At 41.7% G+C, this 17,610-nt stretch overlaps 1 protein-coding gene across 6 annotated transcripts in view; it reads right to left on the bottom strand.

Annotated features, from left to right (window-relative positions):
* The window catches only part of gria1a (glutamate receptor, ionotropic, AMPA 1a), an 88,963-nt gene that overhangs the window by 57,909 nt on the left and 13,444 nt on the right, over positions 1-17,610 (bottom strand). For all 6 annotated transcript variants that reach the window (XR_013210374.1, XR_013210375.1, XM_077248009.1 and 3 more), the window contains exons 3-4: positions 13,808-14,047; positions 8,975-9,159 (exon numbers count right to left, since the gene is read on the bottom strand). Coding sequence is in view for 4 of the 6 variants with exons in the window: in XM_077248009.1 (XP_077104124.1) it covers positions 8,975-9,159; positions 13,808-14,047 (425 nt within the window). In the remaining 2 variants the exon portion in view is untranslated. The remainder of the gene's footprint in view (positions 1-8,974; positions 9,160-13,807; positions 14,048-17,610) is intronic.

Raw genomic sequence — 17,610 nt, 5'->3', positions numbered from 1 at the left:
TACCCAAATCTCGCTCTCTGTGCTGCACATTTTGCGGAGGAAAGCTTCCACAATCTTCGCGAGTCCAGTGCAGGATTCGCACAATGGCTTGTCCTGAAAGATGGAGCTGTTCCAACTTTAAGAACAGAACTTTTGTTTACGGGCCACAACCTGTAAGTATGATTTATTTTTCGTCGAGGTGTTTTCCTGTAATAGTTTGTATTGTTAATTGTACGTTGTAGCAAGGAAGTAAACAAATGAGAACACTGTTTGGCTCTGCGAACCAGTTTGTTAAATGCTCATTCATACTTACGTTATCCGACAAACACCTAACGTTACAAACTTTTTTTTTAATCTCAACAGCAAACATGGAATTAGTGTAAATTATTCTTTGATTAGAGCTTTATGTATTGTTTATCTACAGGCATGCTAAACATGGTTCTGTGTTTGATTTGGCTACTGTAGTAAAGCCAATGTTCGTTTTGGGTTAATAGTTCTGCTGACAGATATTTGGCTACAATCGTTCTAAAAATACAAAAGTAACGGTGCCATACAGGTGTACCAAAGTAATATATATATATTTTTTAAAAATATTCTTGAATACACTTTTGTGAATAGACAAACACTTGTTACTGTTATAAATTAAACATCAACTATAATAATTAGTACAATTAAATAACAGCGTATCTAAAAAGTAGTGAGACAACAACAACAACAACAAAAAACAAACCATTCTGAAACGTCGTTTAACAGCCGTTCTTGAACAGGTTCAGCTCGATCATCTTCACTAACATTCTCTGGGTCCGATTTGGGCTCAAATTGGTATGGTTTTATTGACGCCATTGTTTATAATACATTAAAGCACAAACTACCGGTAAAGGTAAGGGGCGTAACGTTTCCGAAAACGTGCCCTAGGTGGTTAGCGAATCACAACACACTTGGCCAGCTAACCAATCTGAGCCCATTGCATATTTTTGAGGGACCGTTTTTACAAGGAGGGACAAAGCAGTGTAGAATAAAAGTAAAATATATGAAAAATAATGCAATTTTTTAAAAACGAAGCATGAACAGCTTACAGTGCACCCCACAAACACAATCAAGCCTTAGAAAGAAATGTGTTTTACCACCCCTTTAAGATATTAAGATAGTATAAACACTGCTTTGAAACAACATGTATTGTGAAACGTGCTATGGATTTTTTTTTTACATTACTATAATTATTATTATATTTATTATTATTATTTGAACCAAATCAATAATAATAACAATAATAATATTTAGTGTTCCTTTACCTCAAACAGTACACCAAAGTTATGGTTAATAAATACTAATGATTATTATCTATAACAACAATAATAATAATTATTATATTGATTTATTTTTATTTTGTGTTTTACTTCAAAGAGTACACACCAAAGTTAGTTTAAATTCCTTGCAAACACATGAATTGATAAAATGTGTAATGTGAGTCACTTTGAATGCAATGTAAGTCACTTTGATGAAAGTGTCTGCAAAATGCATAACAATTTTACATTTAAATAACAACAACAACAACAACAACAACAACAACAACAACAACAACAACAACACATTTCATTTCCATGATATGACTACAATCCTGAGTTTTCATCTTTACACTGAGTTCAGGGTGTTTCAGAAGCAAGATGGCTATGTTTTCAAAGTAAAAAAGAGTAGAGGAATGAAGATTTGTAATGTTCGTTTTTGTATGTGTGTGTGTGTGTGTGTGTGTGTGGGGGGGGGGGGGGGGGGGGGGGCTTTGGGGGTATAGAGATAACAAAGCTTCTGCAGGCATGAAGAGTACAACAGTGGCGAAAAACAATGAGTCATACTCTGACGGGGGAGGAACACATTAGCAGCGCTCTTAGTTCTGTTTGGCACACACTGACCGAGGGTCACAGCTTTAACCAGTGTGGATGTTCGTGAGTGCGTAGTGTGCAGTGTCAATGGGTATCAAAGACTTTGACACCATCAAACTGTTATGTTGTTCTGTGGCTATAATTAAAGAAAATCCTCTGCATATACTCGGGATGTACAGGACTAATGGGGTACTCAAAATAACAATGAGCGATCGTAAAGAACAATTCTGTGACCAAATTGTATATATGTGAGTAGATGTGTGCTCTTACACACTTTTCTGTAAAATGAAGTTGTGAAAGCTGACTTTAGCTAGTGGCCATGACAGACAGTAGCATTAGTTATTAATGGTGACCCTAGTAAGATTTCATCCGGCAGGCCAGCCCAGGGCGGAGAACACTTCTGACAAGGACTTGGTCTTCTTGTGTATTTCAGTGCTGTGATCGAAATTAAAGGGAGAGTTCCTCCTAAAATGTAAAACGCACCGTCACATTGTTCCAAACATGTATGACTTTTCTTCTGGAAACATAAAAGAAGATTTTGAGAAATTTCTCAGTGGTTTTTGTCCATGCAATTGAAGTCAAAAGTAACCAAATCTTAAAAATATCTTCTTTTATGTTCTACAGAAGAAAAAGACAGATTTGGAAGTAAATGAGGATGAATAAGTGATGACAGAATTTTCATTTTTGAGTGATCTTTTTCTTTAATGCAGAACACAGGAATGAAAAAGAAGCCTCAAAAACTAACATTTGTTTTGTGACTTTTAGTCTATGTCTGTAAGGATCCGGTTACATTAGCAAAAATTCTGCAAAATCGCATCCGGGTCCCGCGTCCATTAAGGCGGCGCGACGGCTTAGATCGTGGAGATCGCAGAAGGATCTCGCGGATGAGAACGAGACTGCTGAGGCACCTTTTCTCTCATCATCCGCAGATTCTATGACACTCGTTCACGACGCAGAAGCCCGCGATGCGGCTTCTTCTGCCCGTGACGAGTGCCCAGTGCTCGAGCTATCTGTTTATAAGGAAGTAGATGTGCTCAGCATCGGGAACGAGCAACATGAGTCACACTCGCCGGCTTATGTTTCTGCTCATGTAGAGCTCGTGGAGGTTGTGATGCGTGCGGTGGCCAGACTAAATAAATATATAAATAAATATATTTATATATATAAAATATATGAGCTGCCCACAAAATAAGCAGGATGATCACCGTCAAAATGAACTAGACGAGAGATTCCTGCAGCACCGTTCACAACCTCAGAGCCGGGGCTTACTGTTTTTCCCAGATCTTTATAAAAATATAAATATATATGTGTAGATCCTGGAAAAAACCCCATTCTTTAGGTATCTCACCACATTCATTATATGTTTATTCGAATGTGGTGGGTGCGAGAGAGTCGGGTTATGGCAAGTTGCCGCAGATGGAGGAAGCTTTAGCGTGCTATCTTTCTCCTGATCCGGCATCTTCACTTAAAGCCCCGGCGCTTTCCAACAAACCGTGCAGGGACACCTCTGCACTGGTTGGCTGGGCTTATATGGTGCAGGAAATCGATGTTGCTCTTCCGCCGTTAAAAACGTTTCGGGACACATCGGTTTCCAGCGAACGCAGGCTGCACTGTCCGCCCCACATTTTTGCGGCCAGGCAGCATTCGCGTTCGCCAATCGAGAATCTTTTTCGGTCCAGCCCTTCCGGAAACCCGCTTCAGGGGGTCGAGAACGAATCCCGATTAATACCCGAAGCCAGGCTGGAGAGCCTGGTTCCTTTGGTAAAATATTTAGAAAAGAAAAGGTCAGGCTGGTGCGTGCCTGCACTCTAGGACGATTTTGCAGGCGTACCAGGCCGATCTTCTTAAAGATCTAAGTGAGGCAAATATTTCCTGTTGGCCGCTCCGCTATCTCCTTCTGGCCTGTTTTCCAACGCTGTCACTTCAGTCGTTGACAGGTTTCAGGAAGCAAAAAAAAAGAAAAAAAGAGAGCGTTGGCTCTAGAGGCCCTCCTGCGGGAGTTTGGCAATCAGAGGAAGCACTCTCAACCGAAGTCCTCCAGCCAGAAGGGTGACCTGAGGGCCGTCCTTCAGGCGAAGAGGTCCTAATTGTAGGACCTCTGAGGGCTGCCCCCCCCCCCCCCCCCCCCCCCCGCTGTGGAACAATCGAGGTTGTTCTAGCAGCAGGTGCCCTCAGGGTAGAAGATGTTGTCACGCCGTCTTTGACGCTTCGGGCCACATCGATTTCCAGCGAACGCACTCCGTGGCGTTCGCCCCAAAAGCTTGCAACAGGGCACCGACTATGGTCACAAAATCTGTATCGACTTTTATCCTGCCGGTCCTCCGCTTCAGGAAGTCGAGAATAGTGCTCGGAAAACACCCGAGGCCAGTCTCGAGGGGCTGGTTCCCTTAGTAGATTTTGTAGAAGAATGGCAACGCCTTCCAAATATATCTCTATGGGTACAGATTGTAGTTCGATCACCGACCTCCCTAGTTTGCTGGGGTGGTACCGACTGCAGTGATTCCAGAACAGCCTCGGGTTATGGAACAAGAGGTACAGACTCTACTGGAATTAAGGGGCCATAGAATGTGTTCCCCTACCAGACAGGGAGTCCGGGTTTTACAGCCGGTACTTTATAGTTCCAAAGAAGGATGGCGGACTGAGGCCAATTTTAGATCTAGGGCTTTTGAATCGTTCTTTGAGCACGTATTTCTCCCGCTCGTATCGAATCCATCCTGGCCATGGTGTCCGGGATAAAGCTAGGCCAGGCCATCACTGTAAAGCAATTTCAAAGACTGCTGGGCCTCATAACAGCGGCATCCAACATAATTCCTTTGGGCCTGTTTCATATGAGGCCCCTTCAGTGGTGGCTCAAAGCCAAGGGTTTTTTCCCCAAGGGGAATCCCTTCCATATGATAAAGGTTACGCAGATGCCTTCGTTCCCTATTAATATGGAAGAAACCTGGGTTCTTGTCCCAAGGGCTAGTGGTAGGGGCGTCATGTCGCCGGGAAACTGTTTCGACAGACGCTTCCCTCGCTGGCTGGGGCGCGGTCTCGGACGGCCGCTTTGCCAGGGGTCTGTGGCAGGACCATCATCATTCTTAGCATATAAATTGCCTAGAGATGTTGGCTGTGTTCAGGGCTCTGAGGAGCTTCCTCACAGACATCAAAGGTTACCACGTCTCAGTGGTAGCTTATCTAAATCGACAAAGGACACTCAGATCGCGCCCTCTATCCAGATTGGCGCATCAGATCATTTTATGGCCCCAAGGGAAAATATTATCTATAAGAGCAATATATGTCCCGGGGTATCTGAATCAGGGAGCGGACATCCTGTCGAGGCAGGGGCTGAGGCCCGGGGAATGGAGACTCCATCCAGAGGTGGTGGAGTTCATATGGCAGAGGTTTGGACCAGTGGAAGTGGATCTGTTTGCGTCTCGAGGGACGTCCATCCCACTGTCCACTTTGGTTCTCCCTCACTCATCCAGCCCCGCTGGGGTTGGATGCCATGGTACAGGCCTGGCCGAGGCTTCGCCTGTACGCTTTTCCCCCCGATCGCTCTGCTCCCGGGGGTCCTGGAGAGGGTCCGTCAGGAGGGCATCAGTCTTCTTCTGATAGCCCTGTTTTGGCCAGCCCGAGTATGGTTTTCAGACTTAATTTCACCCCTGATAGCTCCGCCATGGCAGATTCCTCTGAGGAAGGGTCTGTTGTCTCAGGCGGAGGGCACTATATTCCATCCTCATCCAGAGCTGTGGAAATTGTGGGTCTGGCCTCTGAGGAGGCTCAGTACCTAGATGCTGGTCTATCATCTGAGGTGGTCGAAACCATACTTATCTCTAGGGCTCCGTCTACTAGGAGATTATATGGCCTCAAGTGAAATATTTTTCTACTTGGTGTAGAGAACTTGAGTTAGGCCCAGTTAACTGCCCAATGGCTTCAGTTCTGGAGTTTCTTCAAGATTGTTTCTCTGCGAATCTCTCCCCTTCCACACGTAGGGTGTACGTGGCTGCCATTGCGGCGTTCCATGCACCACTAAATGTTGGGCCTTTAGGGAGGCACCAACTGGTCAATATATTTATCCATGGTATTGGAGGATGAGACCGACAGTCAGGTCCAGGGTTCCTTCCTGGGACCTGGCGGTGGTTCTCGAAGGGCTATCCCTGGCTCCCTTCGAATACCTCCAGTCGGCTTCGCCTAGGACCTCACGTTCAAGATAGCCTTTCTCTTAGCTATTTCTTTAAAGAGACTGGGAGATCTCCAAGCCCTGGCATTATCGCCAGTTTGCTTGGGGTGTGCCCCCGGCGGAGTTAAGGCCATCCTGCATCCGAGACCCAGCTATGTGCCTTAAGTGCAATTTATCATGGCTAGGTCCATGGTCCTGCAAGTATTTCATCCTCCACCTCATGTGTCGGCAGAAAAGGAGAGGTTCCTTGCTCTGCCAGTCAGAGTTCCGAGTATTACCTTGAGAGGTCCTCTTCTTGGAGGAGGTCGGACCTACTGTAGTGTGTTTTGGATCACCTATTAGGGGCTCCCGGCTATACAAACCATAAGTAGGCCTACAAGGTGCGGAATTTCCCTTCACCTTTGGCCGTTAGGGCTCATTCTACTAGAGGCATGGCGTCCTCTAGGGCCCTCCTTTCGGGAGTTCCCATCAAGGAGATCTGTGAGGCAGCCGGTTGGGCTACCCCACACACTTTTGTTAGGTTCTATAGTCTGCACCTCCCTAGTACGCTTGGCGCACACGTGCTCTCGTCCTAGCTGAGTGCCTGAATCAGTTTCACTCCGGGGCAGGCCTGTTTTCGGTGCGTGGCTTAGTGGGCATTCGTTCCCCAAAGTGTCGATTCTCGACGCAGTGTTGAGTTCCCTCGAAAGGGAACGTCTCGGGATATGACTATAACCCTTGTTCCCTGAGAAGGGAACGAGACACTGCGTCGTCCTGCCACGCCCCTCGAGGCCTTAGAGCGTCTTGCTTCATCGCTGAGCTGATGTGTGTGTGTGTCAGCGTCACTTTTATGCATCCGGTTATGCCGTCACATGTTACATCACGACGCAACACCAATCAGGATTGGATTAGTTTCATTCTTACTTCAGAGGCGCACGCTAAGGGAGCGTCCGCAAAGTGTCGATTCTCGACGCAGTGTCTCGTTCACTTCTCAGGGAACAAGGGTTATAGTCATAACCCGAGACGTTTGCTCTGCCCATTTCACCACAGACTTATTTTCGAACCTGGGACAATATCAAGCAGGCTTCTCTCAGCGTCTCATACTGAAGAAGGGGGTAATTCTAACCATATTCCCGCAAGCGGTAAGTAGTGATTTTATTAACGATAATTTACACTGTGTCATCTAGATCCAGCGCAAGATCCTATTACAGTAACCAATATCAAACTCCAAGTAACGAGCATACATAACTAAATAGTATGACAAAGTATTTACGCTGAGGTTAATATTTCTTGCCTGTGTTGTCATACAAATCTACAAAATAATACTTTTAGATACATATGTAAATTCCCTTTTGTCAAATAATTGTAGTTTTGTCTATTTCATCAACAACACATCAGGGGCTAACTACGTTAATTTAGTTGCTCACAGATAATGTTAGCTCACTCGATCCTTCTAGCTAACGTCACATTCTACACTACATAAGTTGAAGCTATATTTATTTGACAAGGCATCTAACGTTAGTCAATATGTTGAAATGTTTTAATTTTTGAAAACTGACGTGTGATTATTTTGAACGCTTGTATTTCAGAGTGCACCACAGCCCTTCAGAGCTGAACTCCTCATTACTATTCATGACCCTTCCAAATAAGGTAAAAACAGACCATTTCATTCTAGGGCCAATTTCTAGAGTTGAGTAAGCAGAAAAGTAAGCAGTTTTTGTTGGTTAACACGGCACATTTGTGTGACCAACTTGAACACAAGCAATCTGCGTGTGGAACTTTTTCAACATTATGTGAAACTCCCAATATCATGCATTCCTATTGAAACGACTGGATTTTGCTAGCAAAACTTTGCTGAAGAATGGTAAATGTGACTGCACCTTAAGCTTGAAGCAATCTATATGATGCATGCTCCTAAAAGTTGACAAAAAACCTGTAGCAGAGGGAAATACTGGAAAGTGGACAAAAATAATGATGATTTCATCTCGTAATAAAGGTGTAAACTGTGTTTGTCAAACTACTGTGGTCTTAAAAATAGGAAATATTTATATCTAAAAAGCTCCACACAACATATTGCATGCTAAGAGAGCGATACAAACACATGTACAGAGAGATTTTCCTCAGTTAAACCGTCTGGCCCCCGGTGTTAGTGAAAGAATCAAAGTGGGGGAAAATTACACCAATGTTGTTTTACGCTATGATTGGTGGATGCGTGGTGATGGATGATTACTTTCAGAGAGGAAAAAATTTGTCTAGACATGCTGTGGAAATTGCCACCAAATGATGCAACAGCCTTAACTGTGGCCACTGTACTATCAATAACACAACATGGCCTGTCGAGGGTCTTCCGTTTGAGTCATGAAAGAAAAAGGGAAGAAAAGACACGCTCTCATTAATTACAGTAACAGGACGCTTCTTCCTCCTCCAGGCAGTGGAGAGAGCTGACAGAGAAAGTGACGCGTCACTATGGCTCTGCTGCCAACCCCAAATGTCAGCCCAGTGTTATTTATCTGCTCCCTCTTTGGTGCTCTATGAGAGAGAGAGAGAGAGAGAGAGAGAGAGAGAGAGAGAGAGAGAGAGAGAGAGAGAGAGAGAGAGCATCTTGGGGCCTGTTGCACAGGCCACTCCATCTAATAAGAGTGGCCACAGGCTTCGTCCAAGTACTCAAGCTCAGAATTGCATTTTAAGTTGAGTCATCTGAGCCTGCAAATGATTATTGTTATATATTTGAATATATATATATATATATATATATATATATATATATATATATATATATTTATATATATTCATAATGGCACGGTTACAGCAGCATTACAGATGACTAGCTGTTTGACTTGGTTAAAAGACATATTGTAGTCTTAGCACATTTAAAGCAAAGAACATGCTCCATTTGCATCGAACATTTGAATCCCAAATTAAGTTGGAGCATCTGACAACATGTACAACTGTAATAAGACTGGCGAGAGCCAATTACCTTCTTCAAGATGGAGGTGAGTCTCTCCAGCTCACAGTCGAGGATGATCTGGCCCTCCTTTCTTTTGTCAAGGTCCTGGAACACTTTGAGGAAGGATGCTTCTGTCATTGTCTCCACATTCACGGAGGTCACTAGCCAGTTATGCTCTGCTGCTGTGTCCAGAACCTTCTGCAGAACTGCCAGTCCTTGAATAAAAATGGGAAATATTAGGTTAGCAGAAATCAAAAAAGTTGAGTTACATCAATTTTAAGTTAATAAACTCCACAGTTAATTTACAAGAATTTTAGATTTTAATTTTGCATTTCACAAGCAATCTAACTGCACGTAAACTAACAATTTCGGTGGAAGATGAGACACTTAATGTGACAAGTTGTGTGAAATGTACTGTGTAAATGATGACGTGATAATATGCCTAAGCTAATTCACTAAAAAGTCATTCTAAAGCAGCTCGACTATAGTATTGACACTCTGTTATCTCCAGCAACTAACCATCTAACCATCTGAATGCCACTTTATTGGCTGTGATTTCAGAAAAATCTGCCAGGAAGATACAGACCAGTGGAGAGTGAAAGCCACACTGTTCACAGACAAGAAATTGGGTTCGATTAGTGAAGACATTGATCTTGGCATGTGCATGTGGGAAACCCCCAAAGGACCAATCAGCTTTCTCCCCAGACACCAACAAAAATCTCTCTAGATCAAAAACAACTAAGTAACCATTAGAGCCAACATCATCAACTTTTTGGAGCAGCCTTCAAACCAAGAACATGGTTATGATGCCTTAAAATGTTGCCTGTGGAGGCAGCTCACCAGGTTTTGGAACAAAGTGATAGTGTCTACACATACTGTAACACGAGCCGCATTTCTCACATAAGAACTGAGCAGCTCTGAAGGATCATATGATCCCAAGACGTGATGACAGTTGAAAGCACAAGCATACATTATTGCTCTTATTATGCTGGTGCTGGGAGCAGCTTATGCTCCATGTGTTCTCAGTACTTCAGCATCATGGCCAACTCCTCAAAACTCATCAAAACCCCTCCAAACACTCAACTGCACACTTTTACAGCCATCTATGCTTTTTGCTGTGTGAATACTTTACACAACAAGACCAAGTTCATCCAGTAATCCAGTATCCAGTTTTTTAAAATCCCTCTCAAAAACTGACTATGAAAGTCTATGGCTGCCTATAAATTGTGGCAAGCTTAACAAAGAGACATAGTATAAGGCATACAGTATCTCCCCTGTGAGTATTTATATGGGAAATTGTTTATAAAATGTTTAATGGACTTTGGGTGCTGTTCAAAACATAAAACGAATTTAAGTAAAAAAATAAAGAAAGAAAAAGCATGCACTTGAATTTTATAGCCTTTGTTTAATGCACCACCACCCAGCTGTTGTATGAGCTGCAATTAAAAGGAGAGCACCAAGGATGCACACATTAATTTATGGAAGCAATGGATCCCGCAGCAGCAATAACAGGAATACATATTTCATTTATGGGGTGGGATGGACCACAACATAAATTACAGGAAACTGTGTCTGTTCCAGAAGAATCATTCTGTGCACTAGACTACAATAGGGAATGCAAAAAGGATTTAAAGGATTTAAAGTTAAAGGATGAGTTCACCCCAAAATCAAAATTCAGTCATCGCTTGTTTACCTTCACACCAGTTTACATCAACATCATATGACTTTATTTTAATTGTGGGAGACTAAAAGGATACATTTTTGGTCAATTACTGTGATGAAAAATAAATAAATTATATGTATACTGTATGTATATATATATATATATATATATATATATATATATATATATATATATATACTTATAATTGCAATAATTATATGTAATTATATGTTAATAATTATATATATATATATATATATATATATATATATATATATATATATATAATTAACTGTGATTAAATTAAATTAAATCCAGTCACTCATTTTCATGCAATTACAATGAACATGGACTGTAGCTTTCAAGCTTAAAAGGATGCAAACACACCATAAAAGTATCATAAAGGGAGTCTATATGAGTCCTTTTCACTAAGAACTTGACATCCATCATAACTAGGAAGTGTTATCCAGTTTGTGAATTAATTATTTTAAGTCAGATCTTTTCAATAAATCAGTTGATCTAGTTCACAAAACTGGTATAAAAGATTCACGAGTTCGCCTGCCCATTCAGTCTTAATTGCTGTCCTTGAAGGAGGCTCGAAACAGAGGCTAGGCTCGAGCTTCGAGGTAGACTCTCCTATAACAGCACTACGCAGAGGAAGAATAAGAGAAATAGAGGAGGGATTGACTGCTGATGATTGACATGACTGAATGTTTAGGCTCCCCCCGAACCTACGTTTGGAACTTCATTTCATTCATGAATCTAACTGTTTCAATTCTTGAGTTCACGATCATATGATTCAGTAGCAGTGATTAACAGGCACCAGAGGGGAAGATTATCAGTGAACAATGATTTAAATTTCAGTCTGTTTCTCACACAAAGCTATCATGTGGCTTCAGTGGATTTGAAATATAGTGCATAAGTCATGCTAACTATACATTTATGATATTAAAAGGGAGCATTTGTGTCCTTTTTATAGCTGGAATGAGGACTAAATGCATAGAAAAAGCCACAAGTGCAATTCTTCAGAATATTACAGGAAAAACTGATTTGAGCAAATAGTCACAGAAACGTATTTAAACAGTCCAATTTTACCCAAGTAAAGAAAGCCCATATTGACTGCAGGAGCGAGAAATATTGACTCCCTCCTCTACTTCGGTCCGCCTCTGTTTTGAGCACTTGCCCTTTGACCCCTTTGCATCTGAGCCAGTGCTGCTTCCTTTTTGACTCAGTGTGAGTACAGCTGGACCACTTTAAGACTGCAGGGTGATTTGACATTAAGGAGCTCACACTCCCAGCAGGCTGAACAAATGGTTCACGATGCACACAGAGAACAGGGTCAGCGGGGGAAGACGTCTCTCCTTAGCCTCATTCTCACTCATCTGGGGTGGTGTGATGCCAATGGAGTACTACGCCAACATGCAAAACAGCACATGGCAGCGGGGACGGGTTTATACGCATAGGAAGCTTACAGCGTGACTGGATTCACATACGGGCTACATACACTCTCACACGTATGTCCTTAAAAGGCTTAAAATAACCCCGTAGACAGTGCAGCGCTGTATCTAGGCAACAAGAGGCTGATGATAGGGATTCCTGCAGTTTGGTTCCTCTCAGTCACAGAGTTAATGATCCCACAATCTTAACCCAGAGCCCTCAGCACTTCAACAAGATAAAACCATCACTGAGACACCTGTGGTGTGCATATAGGCAGGCATCAAACATATTGTGTGCGTACAGCGGTGACAGAACTGACAGCGACAAAGCAAAAAAGTGAGTTGGAAAGAAGAGGGCTGGCGGCGAGAGCATTATGGGAAACTACATTTCTTAAAAAATACTAATATGCAGATCACACCATGCTCCCATCATGGTCGGCTGAGCTGAATGTCTGTGGCAGATGGTGACACATTATAGGGATACTGCAGCCTATTGGCTGGGGGGGAGAGGGGGGTGGAAGCACACCTGGTGCTGACAGGTGTGTAAGATTGTACCTGTTTGTGGAGCAGCACCGGATGCCCATGACTTTTCTAGAGCAGATCTAGGAATTTCAGGTATTTATTTTGAAGTGAGATGAGACAGGCAATCAAAATTCCTCTGCTATGGGATGGTAGGTGGCAAAAGGTCCAAAATTAAAACTCGTCATGCACCAAATGGAAGTAAAATTTGGGTTAGTAACAACTTGTAGGTAACTTTCTTAAAAACTGTGATAAAATCAAATCTGATGTAAAAGACATGCGTGATTTAAATAAATGTCAACCGTCTACCAAAGAAGCCATCTGGGCTTCTTTGGTATATTGGGATTAGGAAATAAAATTGGGATTTTATTTCCTCAGCCTTCAGCTGGATATATTTTACTCTGTCACAATGGTTTCATTTTGGCAGATATTCATGGAGAAAGATGCACAAATGAGCTCCAAGTGCAGGGGAGAGATGCATCCACTCAGATCAGAACACTATTGTTCATCCCAGCAACAAACAAGCAGGCAGCTCTCTCATGAGTCATATCTATATCTGTCATTACATACCAACATGTTCACAAACTAACAGGGAACAAAAGCTGACTCAATGTGCACGCCAGCAATGTGGTGGTAAAAATTGGGTCTCAGAAAACCAACGTATTCAAAAGAGAACACTAAGGGGCGAATTCAGTTTAGCGCATGGAATTTCAGCACAAAAACCAGTGTATTATTCACTAAGCTCCCATAAACCAGTTTAAGAAAGACTTGCTAAATGCATCGCTACAGCACTACACAATGAGAATGTTGCATACTGTATTTGAATTGGAAAACATGCCTCCATTCTATGCAAATTAAGCTTATTAAACATTGCACATTTTAGAGCACATTAGACAGATGTATTAGAGATAAATATATTGTCTATTGATTATGTCAGGGCTTTTTCAAACTTTTTGATGCCATCAACCCCAAAATATGAATACCTTGCCACTGTGTGAAAAAATAGTGAAATCGCCAATATTATTATCTAAATTGACATTAATAATAATAATAATAATAATTATTATTATTTAAAAATGATTTTTATTTCTAAACACAAGATCATGGAAGCAGTTATACGTCAAATAATAACCAAATGCTGCAAATAAGAGTGTGTAAACAAACACTGTTATAAGTGGGTGCAATTCATTCTTAGACAATTCCCTCCAAAATCCAAAGATTTCGATCATAAAAAGCAGTCCTCACCAGAGTCCGAGCTGTACATGTAGACGAATCTGGACCACTTGTAGTGCTCGATAACGCCCACCAGGGCATCCTGCAGTTCGGGTCTCAGCTGGATGACAAACTGGTTGGAGTTTTCCATGGGGAAGCTGGGCGTCACAAAGCAGACGTGTAGTGCACCGCAGAATGACATCAACATGTTGACGGTCTTCCTGTCGTACACGCCGATGATGGCGTACACCCCTTTTGAGAACTGCGAACAGACTGGAGATGACAACAGAACACGATTTACAATACAGACATCATTTATGCCGCATTGTTAGCATCTTGCTGGTTTTATTATTAATTTCCGAAAAGCAATTAGTAAACGTTTCTATATGCATCACTGGACTGGAAATGGTGCGGATGGAGTTTCTGAAGAGGCAGATAATCAATGTACACAAAGGGTCTCGCTGACATTTACCAAACAGCAGGGCTCTGTTCTATCTCTGCTGCCTTGAACGATGAGTATCTTTTCCTCTCCCTGTTGGTGGCAAAATGGCCTCAATCGGTTTTGAACCAGGTTTCCCGGTGTATTTTAATGCTGTATCATACTCTGTTGTTGCTATCTTTGCCCTGGCGGAGGTTATTTTTCACCGTGGCTCCGGCCCTCACGTTTCAGTCCCGCAACTAAACAGATTGAAGTTGCAGTCTGTTCGCTGCCCAAGGCCCAAATCCCAGCAGGGGCCGCCTGAGGGGCACAGGGGGAGTAGGAGCGATAGGCATGGCCATCACCCAAACTGCCTGCCCCATCATGCAACAGCCCACAAGCAGTGCAGGGTGCCAACTCCTCCAGCATGTGTGTTTTTGTGTATGTGAGTTTGTGACCACTGGCCTTCATCACATGCACTATGACTCATTTTATTATCCAGCCAAAACACTTTATCTGTATGATAGACATTGCCTCATTCTGAGCACAATTACATCTTATAAAGAGAATGTGATATTAAACACAGGCACACTCATTAAACAGTTCTCCATGCACTGTATATAAAAGTCACACGCTTGGTGCTAAGCAATAATGAGTGTGGCACGTCTATAACAGACGCTGCCGTGAGCTCTGAGGTAATATTGGGGGTGTTCTTATCACACAGCTCGGCTTCCTCTGTGCTGATGACTTGCACATTAATTCTGTCTGGGCTGAGCTTTGTGGACCCGGAGAGAGAGAAAGAGAGAGAGAGAGAGAGAGAGAGAGAGAGAGAGAGAGAAAGAGAGAGAGAGAGAGAGAGAGAGAGAGAGAGAGAGAGAGAGAGAGAGAGAGAGAGAGAGAGAGAGAGAAAGTGAAAAGAGAAAGGAAGGTGGGGGACTGCATCCCTCTGTGTTAGCTATTACCGAAGACATATGGCATATTGAATCTAGATCCTCATCATCCCATATGTGCTTGTCTTGAATGGTTTCACATATATAAAAAAAAAAAAATCAATGCATACAATGTTAATAACCTGTGCTCATTCAACTGGTTCCTGGCAACAGCAGAACATATGCCTGACCTTTATTTGATATCATTAGGCATAATTCATTCTAAATTACTTAACTTTAATAACAGTTAAATATTAGCCTACCTAACACAGCTTTAGTGTCTTGCTCATGTTTTTTTTTAAACTTGCAATGCTATCTGAGATAGTCAGATTGATGCACTTGAGAGTGATGCGAGTGAGACACACTCGTTTCATAATCTTTTCCCTCCTATTCCATGCACCATTTCCTGTTGTTTTTTTCTATTTTCCTACCAATAAAGCCAAACCAACCGAATGCTTATGCTAACCAAGACTGCATATATTTGATGAAAAATACAGTAAAAACAATATTTTGTATTGTAAAATAACAATTTAAATGTAATAACTCTAATAAACTCTATTTTAAAATACTTAAAAATGTATTTATTTATCCTGTAACGGTAAAGCTGAATTTTCAGCAGCCATTGGTAATGTGATCCTTCAGAAATCATAATAATTTGATGATTTCAAGAAACATTTCTCATTAACATCAATGTTTAAAACAGCTTAATATTTTTGTGAAAATGGTGATACATTTTGTTGAACCATAATAAATGTTGAATAGTAAGTTAAAAACAGCATTTATTTTAAATAGATATAACAGTGTTTTTTGTCACTTTCGTTCAATTTAATGTATCCTTGCTTAATGAAAGTATTAATTTCTTTACAAAAAAATAAAAAATAAAATAAATTAAATCTGTTTTTCAAATATTAAATATGGCTATTTTTGGCCGTCTGGAAAATAAACTCTTAATTTAATCTCAAATTCTTCAACTTTGAAGAAATCTTTACTAGGAACAAAATTGTTTATCAAGTGAAGGACAACCATAATTTGTCATTTGAAAAGAAGTAAAAATAAATACCGGTAAAAAAAAAAAAAAATTCAAGACCGTTTTAATGTTATCCAAGCAAGAATAGTAACATGAACGCATTTGGTTTTTAATCAGTAACTAATTTACAAAAAATTCAATGGAAACCATTTGCCACACGGCCGTTGCCACTTCTACGTGTGTGTGATGTGGAAGCAGACTGCAAGTGTGCGGTTCTCTCTCGCTCACATCTGCTTCACTGTTCTGAAAAGTTCCAACTGACAGGGAGCACATGGCTGTGTCATCCGGCCCTCTAATGACAGGAACACACTGGCCGCCTGCAGTGGTTTGTGTTAGCCTGAGTGGAGGCGTAAAACATGATGTGAACACCTCTGGCCAACCTGTGCTCTCTGGCCCTGCTAAAGATCCTGGCAGCATCTGCCCGTTCTGGCACCATCTCGCAAACAGATCTCCACAGGTCTGTTCGGCCCTACCAGACCCTCGACAGGGATGACTGATGACTGTATTGAACGTTCAGCTTGTCTGTGGTCATGAGACTCATAGAACCTTAGCCAAGCTGATGCTATAAGCCTAGAAGCTACTGTAAAAAATCCTGTTAAATTTACAGCTAGAAAAAAAGAAAATGACAGCAGCTGTGGTTGCCAGACGTTCAAGGTAAAAAAAAAAAAAAAACATGGTAATGTTTCATGGACTTTATATAATCACAAATCTCTAACTGCGCTTCATGTTCCATACGTTCTCCTTTTGTGTCCCACAAAACAAAGGAAGTCCGACATGTTTGGCACCAAAGGTGAGGGATTACATTTTTTGGTTAACTATTCCGTTAAACGAGAAATATTTCACTTTCTAATTCCAAAATCAACTGGCAACAGTGAAGAAACAGTATATTTGTTGTAGCTGTGCTGCTGAACTGGCTTTTCCAGTGTTTCTGTTTTTCCTCATCCTAAATTACATCAGTTCCACTTAATATATATGAGGCCAGTCTATTTAAACGACAGCGTGTCTGAGAGGTTCTTGCCAGGCAGCACTATGGAGTAAACCTGCTTTAAACTGCATTCCGAAAGCAGTCTCAGGTAGACTCCCTCAGGAGAACTGTGGAGACTAAATAGCCATTTCCTTCTCAATCTGTTTCACTCACTCACTATTTCTCACTATTTCTCTCGGAAAACCTGTGGATTATTGGAGCCTGTGTGTCCTTTCATGTGCAGTTATTTGGTGTATGTTGATGCCTGATGAAGTGTCGGCATATGGATTATTTGAATAACTCTGCAGTGGACTAAATTTTAAAGGACAGTAAGCAGCACCTCTTCGATCTACATCTACTGCTTTAATTAGATGTTCTGCTCGCTCCTTTGGCCTCCAGTCCACTGTATAAACACAAACACACACACAAACACACACATAGACGCACACACACACATACTATATCCTCTGGCACACTCCAACATACGCACACAAGCTA

The sequence above is a fragment of the Siphateles boraxobius genome, unplaced genomic scaffold (assembly GCF_051911475.1).
Source record: "Siphateles boraxobius isolate OS27281-9 unplaced genomic scaffold, OSU_SipBor_1 3, whole genome shotgun sequence".
Taxonomy (NCBI): Eukaryota; Metazoa; Chordata; class Actinopteri; order Cypriniformes; family Leuciscidae; genus Siphateles; species Siphateles boraxobius.
Note: the sequence above shows the minus strand (reverse complement) of the source record. Positions and strands in the feature narration are given on the sequence as shown.